General features: G+C 40.2%; 1 protein-coding gene across 1 annotated transcript; it reads right to left on the minus strand.

Moving 5' to 3' along the window:
* Nucleotides 1-1,774: 1,774 nt before the first annotated feature.
* On the minus strand, nt 1,775-4,359 carry fut7 (fucosyltransferase 7). Its single transcript, XM_022754764.1, has 3 exons — nt 4,293-4,359; nt 3,833-3,888; nt 1,775-2,876 (listed from the first exon to the last, which is right to left on the minus strand). Exon 3 carries the CDS (start codon nt 2,836-2,838, stop codon nt 1,792-1,794), a length of 1,047 nt encoding a protein of 348 aa, XP_022610485.1. The 5' UTR covers nt 2,839-2,876; nt 3,833-3,888; nt 4,293-4,359; the 3' UTR covers nt 1,775-1,791.
* Nucleotides 4,360-10,517: the final 6,158 nt, after the last annotated feature.

Raw genomic sequence — 10,517 nt, forward strand, 5'->3', positions numbered from 1 at the left:
TTTTTGATTTCATCAGTGTAGCATATATATTATACTATTACGACCCTTCCCCTTTCATGAGCCACTTTTGCATCAGGAGGTGAGTTTTATTTGTAGGGGTCGTTATATTGGTGCAGTGGTTAGCATTGTCACCACACAGTGAGAAGGTTGCAGGTTCATGCTCTTCCTTTGCAGAGTAGGTTCAATGGTGACTCTGAATTGCATTACCCACAGGTATGACTGTGAGATTGGTTGTCTTTTTCAATGTCTTACTGTGTTACAGGAATGCAACTTGAGACCCTTTTATTAGCCTGCTAATTGTGTTGATTGAATTCACGAGTCCAAGTCCCTCCAATGCACAAAGTTTTGTGGAGGCCGGGAATACAATTCTGATGGGAAATGCTGAATGCTTTATTTATTTATTTTGTTGGCTGAAAAAGTCAAAAAGTAAATCTAAACATAGGAGTCCACACTGGATTCAAGTAATTGAATACCCACCATGTGTAATTTGTAGGTGTGGAATATAATTGCTCCTCAGATGGTACAGATCCCACATTCCCAGATAAAAAACAGAGGACCTCAATGTCATCAGTGGTAGATACAATCCTGATTGACAGTTGGCAACTTTAACCTAGCTTTAAGCTAACTGTTAATTTAGTCTTTTTGTATGATTTCTGCCACGTTTTCTTTCTTTTTGAGGAACATAGGAAGGTTTTATTTGCTCTGAATACTCCTCCTCCACCACCCACTGACCTCATACAGCAAATGTCCCCCCCGATCTCTCCAAGCTCTCCATGTCTTTTGCTTGTCTGTTCTCAACGTGGTGATGAATTGTACAAATGTCAATCTCACTGTACACACAAAACATGTCAAGCCTGACAAAAGAGAGTTTGAGAGAGAACCCTGCTCAGTCTTCTTTCACACCTCCACACACAAGGCGTTTGTTGCATGGGTGCGGTTGTCGGATTGCTGATTTCAAAGTCACAAAAATGATCAGATGCAGGTTTTGATCAGATCATGTTAATGTTGATCACAATTTCTTTTAGAAAATCTGATCAACATTTTGTTTGAAGCATCCTGAGGCCTTTAGGGAGAATGATCAGGTGTACAAAATGTCTGTTTTTTTTGACACAGGAGATTCTGATCTATTTTTTTTACACAGCAAAAAAAAAACACAAAGCACCAAATTGTCCACAACTTTGAACTATGACGAGAGAACATGTTACCCCAATTTTAGCCCTCATGCATTGGCTTCTAATTGCTACCAGAAGAAAATACCTTCAAAATTCTATTAATCACTTACAGAGAGTTAAATGGTTCAGCTCCAGGCTTTATCAAAGCTCACCACACTGTGTCAGATCACTTTATAACTATGCTGAGAGTGCTACACAAATATTATTTATAGTTGTGCTTAACCAAGTACTTTCAGCTGCCTTAATTTAACCAAATTGCAAAAATTAAATCATTGTGAAAGCACACTTAGCAGGCAGGAAAATGAAAACATAATGCCTTTGTTGTAATTTGATGTGCAGACATTTCAGTTGAAGAATGAAATATCCAACACTTTTCACACTGTGTGAAGAGAAACTCGCCTCTGTGGTTGAAACAAATGTTACATGCTTATTTATGGTTACACACAAGTTCCCACTTCTGCTTTTTCAGACTGAACTGAACTGTTTCTGTTGTGTGCAGTTCCTCACTCTATAACCAAAATTCTATGGTTGACTGAGTATTCCCACGTCACATGTAGTGCTTCACATTTGCATGTGGTCACACCTCAGTGAATTCAAAGCGAGAAGAAGAGCTAAAATCTTAGCTGTTAACCCAGCTCTCCAGGTCGTGGTAGATTCTACTGGCTGGTAAACTGGGGTACTCAACACAGATCTGACACAGCCTCTCTCTCCAGTCAGTGTAGGTTTTGATTCTGTGAGTGCGATGCCACTGGAAGTACTGCTCGTAGGCCTGTCTGTCTGCAGCCACGCGCTTCAGGTAGGCAGCCAGATGTGCTGTGCTCTTGAAATCATCCACATGGATAAAGGAACCAGGGGGAGCCAGGGCCTCATATGTGGCCCTGCTGGGGCCGAGAACAACCGGTATGGCTCCTGCTTGGAAAGCGTTCCTCCAGAGCTTCTCACTGATGTAGTCCTTCGCCTCAGAGTTCTCAAAAGACAGGTAGAATAGACACTTTGCAATGGTTGGCAACAGCTTCTTGTCCAACAGAGGTTTCCTGCTCCACCTGCCGTACACTTCTATAGGGATATACTTCTTTAGACTTTGGTAAACACCAGCCCGAGCCTGGTGAGACTGATATCTGCTGACAACCCAGCTGACAAGACAGGAGCGATTTAGAGCAGGAAGCTGGAGGCTGAGCTCATCACTTCCTTGAATGGTTTCTCCATAAGGGATGGATATGTCTGCATCACGTCTGTAGCTCATCGTCCAGTTGAAGAGGCCATTGAGCTGAGTAAGGTTTACGTTGTTGACAGGAGGCTCCATGGACATCCACACCCAGTGCTGGGAGGCTGGACGATCCAGGTGCAAGGGCAGTGGCGATAGACCATTACTCAGCTCCTGGTGATGGAAGACGACCACATCAGCACTGGAGAAGGCAGAGGTGTTATCAGAGAGCAAACAGCGGCTGATGTTGTACATCTGGAGGCATTTGTCCCCATGGAGCCTGTAGGAGCGGCCAAATGGCCAGTGCCACAGCAGGATGCTGATGTTTCTTTGTAGAACACCTGGATGATTTTTCTGCAGATGAAACTTCTGGTCCAACAAGTTGAAATAAAACAGGGACGAGAGAAAGCTGAGGAGGGTGAGGAAGAAGAAGAGGAAGGCTTGGGATTCAGATGGTGTCATGGCAACCGGGCAAAATGGCACAGATCACTGGTCTGGAACTAGAAAGGAAGGAAGGGTAGATCAGAGATATGACGGTCTGTTAACAGTGTTACATTGCAGGAACTGCCGAGGGCATGGTGTTAACAGCAAAAAAAACTCCAACTGCAGAAAACATCTCATTCTTTTTAACTCAAATGATTATTTGCTTTCTCAGACAAACTTATCAGTTGGCTAACTTGTGACAGATTAATTACAAGAGAGCTAACAGCAGAGATGTAACAAACATTAATAAAATCTTTTTTTTTTCTAATATGGTCAATTTTGGGGGAAAATTTGTGAGAAAAGATTGTTAGTAAACTAGTAAACAGTAAACTAGCAGATGGTTTCATGAAATGTGCACTGCTGCCTGTGTCCTTCTCTCAGTGTTTTCTGTATACGTTCTGTTTCTGCTTCTGTTCGTTAGGGTTAGGATTTCGTCATCAGTATTGCACACTCCTAATTGCCTAAGAAAATGTATGATCAAGGTTAAAAAGAAAGAATATAAATTAACCAGTTTGCACAAAATAATTCCATCAAATCAAGTAACTATCAAATAAAATGGAGACTGGTCAGAGTCATTTTTGACAGAGCACAGATTTGTATCAGTATGACTTATAATAATGACTTATAATAACTTGATATTGATATTCTAAAAACTCTTCTCGTGTGTACTGATGATGAGGCATCTTCTAAAATGAACCAGGCAGGAAACGGCTCTCTAACGTTGGCACACCCTGATAACTGGGTACACCACAAACTCAACATCGTTTTAAAAACAGAACATTTTTAAGAGAAAAAGAAAAAAAGAAAAAAAGAAAATCAGAATAAAAATCAATGAAAAATTAAATACCTGTTTTACACATTTTCCATCAGCTGAGGACACATACTGTAGCATTCTGTACACTGTGAATCTGTAGTAAACTTGATAAACTTTGATATCAGTTTAGCAGATTGGGTTTGAGTGAAATAAACTTACCTGGGTAACATGGCATCAGGCTGCTGTCCGTAGAGCTTTATCCTGCTCAGTGCATCCTAGAATATAAATGAAATCCTGCCCTCTTAAATACTTGACTCATTTCTTGCTTGACAGTTTAAACACATACCCACCCAGCTTCTCGCTGTCAGGGTGTGGCAAGACAATGTACAAGCTCTGTCGGTGGTCAGTAGACTGAGAGCAGAGAGGATAAAAATCTTATCATGCTGAAATTTTAAATGTACAGATTTGACATGTTCTGTGTACTGAAGGAATACACTGTGAAGACTTCGGTCAACCTGCTCTGTAGATAACTTCTGTTATGATTTGGTATTATATAAATAAAAAATGACTTGACGTTGACTTGACTACCATTATCCTCTCAGAAAGAAATTTGAATTTGGATTTGACAGTAGATTTGTTTGAGGTTGTAAAACCTTCGCCCATCACCACATATACGTACCACCGTGCCACCTTGTTTCACACTCATTTATCTTCCTGTTTAACTGCTCATGCATCTGCTGTTTGCAGAGTTGGCACAACAGCATTCAGTACTGATGATTTAGATTTGTAAACCACAAGCTGGTCTTCCTCTTCCTGTTCTCACAGCTCTGCAGAGGAAAGGGGCACAGGGTTGCGCAGCTCCTGTAGGCACCAACCACATCATAACTGTTTCAACGAATTGTCTTTGCCCCTGGCCTCTGAGCTCTTGTGCCTTCTCCATACTCCCACACTTTTCTCATTTATTTACCCCAATGCATTGCTTTGTATGAACATCCCTATATAAGCACAGTTTTCATGTTATATAATGTTTTGAACTATTCAGGCCCTGCAGTGGGTGTCAAATTGTGCTGTCATGAAGGCACCATTCTCTTACCCTGACCTAATGCCTGTATCTGCCTTTAAGAACCACTGTCACCCAAGCAAAGAGCAGATATCCAGCTTGACCCTCTCTTATATTAACATTGTACCTGCTTAGGCAAAACTACATTGCTAGCTCAGGGGTTTTCCAACCTTTTTCTGAGAGCTCCTTATGTCTTAAACTTAGGCAAGTGCTGACTTTATGTTCAGCCATGCTTACATTACATTCATATGTCACATTCATGTGTGTCTGTACAAATCAGATGAATAAGATCATTTAACAAGTCATCAAATATCAACATTGCAGACAGGTGAACTTGTGCTGTTGTCAAACACACGTTGGGCATGCCAGCTTCGTTCAGTAAATGCAGTACTTGACAATTTCCCTGTTCTCCTCAGTGTATTTGCTGTTCGTTTTCCAGGCTCTCCTGTCTGTCACAGCATGTTTACACAGATAACTACAGAAGGAGACCATTGATCTTTCCCAAGCAGTGACATACAAAGATGCAGTGATTGACTCCCTTAAGGAGACGCACAGTGATGACACTGCTGCAGATCTTCATCTTCATCAGAACAAAGGCCTTATGTGAGGCTAACCAGATAGCAGTTCCAGAGCTATCTTCTGGACAGGTGCAAGACAAAGCGAATGGATGGATTTGTTGTTGAGTCAACTTGTGGGGCAGATAAGGAAGTCAGTGGTTCTTCCGAGTCAGAAAAACTCAAAAGAACATTGTTATTTCCTTGTCCAAAACAGAATGATCTCATAACTTGAGAAACATTTTGCTGATGTGAATGAAGAATTGCTTAATGGAATTCTGGCACTGCATTACCATATTGACCTGAAGTCAGAGGAAGTGATGGTTGCAAAAGACTGAGATCTGAGGCGCAAGAGAGAGGTTGGTGCTGTTCAAGACATGCTCTCCATGCTCCCGAAAGCTATTCAGGTTGCCATGACCATTAGGGTTATCACCAGAACCAATATTTCGGTACCAAGTCGGTGCCACATGGCAAAAAACGGAACGGTACCCGTTTTTTCGCGGTATCGAAGGTACCGAAAAGTACCGACACATAACGAGATTGATAGTTACCCTCTTAGGAAGTAACATAAGATTGACATCCTGTTCAGGGAAGCAGTTGAATCAGTGCTCTTCATGCCTGCTTGCGCATCTGCTCTCATTGCGCACAAGCAGGATGTCATTAACTGTATGTGCAACTTATCTCATGGTGCAAAAGTGTCTTACCTCAAAAGTTACAGTAATCTAACGTGTCAAAGAACATTAACACAAATTACTGTATCACTGGCAACATTTGAATGACTCGGAACACACGTGAGCACAGTTTCTCTGGCACATGCTCGGTCTCTGCCTAAGGGAGGATGACGAAACTCCACCACTAGGCTGCAGGTGTAGCCGCAATAACAAATGAAAGATGGCGACAAGTTCAGGCGCACAACTTGGTCCAGCTGCAGCACCTCGGCTCTTTGAACGAAAAAGCCAGACGAGTCGTGTATATAATATTTTGCTTTTGAGGCAGATGATCAGGGGTTGATTATAGACCCGCAAAAGCCCGTTTGTAAATGGTACCTTCGCACTTTCCAAACCACAGTTGAACTGCTGTGCAATAAAAAGTTGATTGTTTATATTTTAATTTTAAATTAAAAATTAATTAAATTTTTTTATTATATTTTAAATTCTTAAAGGCTACATGTCACTGCTCTTTCTTTTTTGTTTTTTTATTTGTATTTTTCAATTAAGGAGTGAATTTTATTTTTTTTATTTTTTTTACTGTGGTATCGAAATATGTATCGAGAATCGTGGAATTTCACTGGTATTGGTATCGACTACTAAATTTCTGGTATCGTGACATCTCTAATGACCATACCAGTCGGCAGCTCTAGCTGTGAAAGGTCTTTTAGTGCCTTACGTCTGCTCCATACCTGACTTAGGAGGACCATGGGGCAAAGTAGACTCCAGCACCTGGCTGTGATGTCAATCGATAAGGAGAGGTGCTTGAGAGAGTCAGTCACCAAAAAGTGATATATTTACCATTTGTGAGGCGACACAGCTTAATTCATAAGTGACATTGTACTTTGGGGTGAGATGAGTTGAGTTTTAGGGTGAATTGAGCCAAATTTAAAAAAAAAATCATTATTTATTCAATTACTGTTTACCTCTCATTATCTTTTATTTTAATGCAGGTAGTTCATGAAGAGAGTGACTTTAACCGTTTTTTCATTCAGTCCATTTTTTTCACCTCTGTTAACCATGTTATGGTTTTGTGGCTCAACATTAAAGTCCGTTTTCTCAGATTCTTGTTGTCTTTCTAGTCACATTATTAAATAATTGGTGTATAACAGGAAGTTATTTTATTAACAGGTCTAAAATGGTCAGCAGAGTAGCTGATAAATTGACAACTCATTATTAGAGTAACATGCAGTTGTCTACACAATGGCAAGTCAGTTTGAGCTCTATCAAGTTGCATGTACTTTACTTGTAAAAATAGCATTTTCCAAGTCTCAGCACAGGCTATTGAACACTTTAGCAAGGTACTGTATGCATTTCATTCTCACCCTAAAGGTCTGATCCTAGAATCATCCCTGGCAGCAACATTATCTACAAAAACAGCTTTTTTATTCCAATAATGAACATACTACATCCGCTGTACTGTCAGGGGGTTGACAACAAACACTGCTGCTCCTCATAAGTCTTCAGTCAACCTGCACTGCACTTATGCTGTGCACACTACGCCTGGAATGAGGGATGTAGGGGATGATGGCTACCATACTCAGCCCAGGACGTAACCCTAAATGACTGATAGCAAATGCTAGACCGAATCAGCTGGAAGGATGCTTCATATTTTATTAGCTCCAATGACTTCACAATGAAAAGGTCCAAACCTTTAGGTTTGTGTGTGTGCGTGGGCTAAAATATTTAATGTTTAGTATGTGATTTTATCATCAGAATGATCTATAAAAAAACATCAACATAAATGTGATTCTGGTAATGATCGACAAATAAATCACTATTTTTCAAATGACCCTTGTTCCTGTGAACAAAATAAAATTAACATGATCTCTGTGATTAAATTAGCAGAGGTACACACACACACACACACACACACACACACACCTGAAAGTGATGGACACCTGGAATGGCAGGAAGTAACATTATAGTACTGATAAATAAAGTGCCACTCTAAAGGGGCCATTCTAAATAAAGAAAATTAAAATGATCAATGCAGAACATGTAGTTTTTGCATTATTGTGTTATTACTTCTCATTTTTGAGATGAGAGCCACACATCTGATCATTCTAACAGATGATTTAATCCCACTGTAGGCTGGGATTACTGTGTTGTGCCAGCAGATGGTGCTCTTTACCACTGTTTTAATCCTCCAGTTTTTACAACACTGTTTTGTTTTTTTAGCCTCTATGAAGCATATTTTAAAGTGTCTCATTTACAAAGCACTACAGTCATGAGTCAATAATGAGAGATGAAATGGAAGTGAATAAAGAAATTTATAGAGGTAAGCAACAGGGAGGGTGTTGGCAGTTAGACTCCATTGATCGTCATCAAGCGTAAGCCCATAAAAAGATAAGAGATAGGACTGGGACTAGGAGAGTGAGGGAAGAGATCTTCCTGATTCAACTTTCACCAAAGCTTCATTTTTGTTGCTAAACGTAAAAGAAAAAGTGTTGAAAAACTACATTTAAAATTCCAAAGCAGTATCTATTTCCACAAGAAATGGACTGGTTTTTCCATAATTGTTGTCCATAGTTTTATTTGGAACTGCTGTCAACCCAAGAAATAGTCCCTGGGGTGACGTGAAAGCCAAATGGTTATGGGGGATGCAACAATGACACAAAAGCAGCAAGTCCCCGGTCCGACTCCCAGCTGGACACATTTTGCTGCATGTCATTCCCCTACTGTCTCCCCACATTTCCTGTCTCCAATAAAGGCATAACATGCCCTCAAAAAAGAGAGAAACTAGAATTACCACCTTGTGGTTGTATCCCTCCGCCACTCAGACTAGTTTCAGATTACATCCCTGTTTAGCCAGAGTCATAGAAAATATGAACCATTTGCGTGAAATTTTGTCATGACTGTTGAAAGTGTTGTGAAATCCGTTCCCTGAGTCCAAGTGAACATTTTTACCAATTTGAAGAAGTTCCGTCAAGGAGTTACTGAGATATTGTCCAAAAGAATGGGACGGATGGATGGACAACCCAAGAACAATATGCCTCTGGCTTTGGCTGTCGCCAGCGCAGAGGAATACAATAGTCCCTGTTGTGGTTGGGGTGAATGAACCCTTCAAAATATGAAAGTAATGTTCCCCCAACATCTGTGTGATTATTTCATTTGAAAAACAAGACACAACACAAGAAACCATGTTAGACTTCAGATTATATAAATATTTATTTCTTTCATTTCAGCTCTGTTATATCCACATGCATGCTAAACATAGTGGTAAAGAAGTCCTCCTTAGTGTATAGAACTTATTATATGTAGTCTGAAAACAGTCTGTATCAAAGAGAGCTAGCCTCATTACTTGTTCTAGAGTTCCTTCACAAGACCTCGTCATCATCAGAGAGAGAATGACCAAAACAAGACAAGCAGCTTAGGTTGTTTAGCTCTCAGCACTGGTGAAGGGAAAGCAGAGCCAGGTATCATTAAAAAAAGGCAAACAACATGAGAATGATATCTTTTCTGCTAATTCCTTATACATCCAACCAGTAATTTGTCCTGCATGTTGTTCTACAAGCTCTGTGGGTTAGAATAAACCATCTTCACAACACAATTAAAGCTTTCCCATCTTAATACTTCCTGGTATCTGCTGTACATGTTTCTTTTTACATACTGACACTTGTGTTCGTTTGCAGGTCAAGGACAGTTGATTATGCTCTTCCACTGTGGGAGAGCTGAGATGCTGTGGGAGGGGGGGCAGGCTGAAGAGAGGTGCCACAGAGTGCGGCTTTCCTGAGAAACAACAGCGAGAGGCCACAGTTACAGCCATGGCCACTGGAGTTGAAGAGTCATCCTGGGTGTGTAATATCATCTATGGCCTGTGCAAAAATACAGAAAGGTAGGTGTGCACTTCCAATCCTATGTAGTATTTAGGCCAGGTGAGGGGAGCAGGTCCAGTAAAGGAAAAAGCAGAGAATATCCAATGTAGATGCACCAATCCAAATCTGTCATGTGTCATATATATCATTATAAACATTCAGTGTTAGCACTGAATTGGTATCAGGGAAACCAAAGTTACATTGGTCCATTTGTTACATCTGCCCACTAAAGTTCTGAGATACCTTTTTTTTTCATTTGAGTGCAACTTGTGTGTGAGAAAATTAAAATATAAAAATCTGAATGTTATTTTTATTTGAAAATATATAATTACCACAGTGGAAGTTAAATATAACTTTTTAGTTCCCATTGCCATAATGAAATTTAATGTAACAATGTGAAAATGGGATTGTACTAATTATGTCCTGATTGTACGATAGAGTATTTCTTGATCATTTTCACCATCTACAACTCAACATACTTAAAGAAAACACAGAATATTGTAAACCTGTAAAATTGGAACATCTGATTGGGTGCTCTGGTTTCTGGCCACAGTTGCCATGTCTGCTTTGTATAAGCACATTTGGATGTTTTTCCAGTAAGTTTAATTTCAAAATTCTCAACTTCAAAACATTTAAGAATCACAAACAGCAGCACAACAGCTGTGGTCCCTCCCTGCTTGAGGGTAGTGCTGTTTACCTGTTCTGTGTTTGAGTATGTGTGCAAGTACGTTGAGTTGTAGGTGGTGGCTGCTTTAAAATGGCAGC

Source organism: Seriola dumerili, unplaced genomic scaffold (assembly GCF_002260705.1).
Source record: "Seriola dumerili isolate Sdu_G_001 unplaced genomic scaffold, Sdu_1.0 BDQW01000017.1, whole genome shotgun sequence".
Taxonomy (NCBI): Eukaryota; Metazoa; Chordata; class Actinopteri; order Carangiformes; family Carangidae; genus Seriola; species Seriola dumerili.

Coding starts and splice junctions, on each gene's coding strand:
- fut7 (XM_022754764.1), bottom strand. CDS start 2,838: ATGACACCATCTGAATCCCAAGCCTTCCTCTTCTTCTTCCTCACCCTC.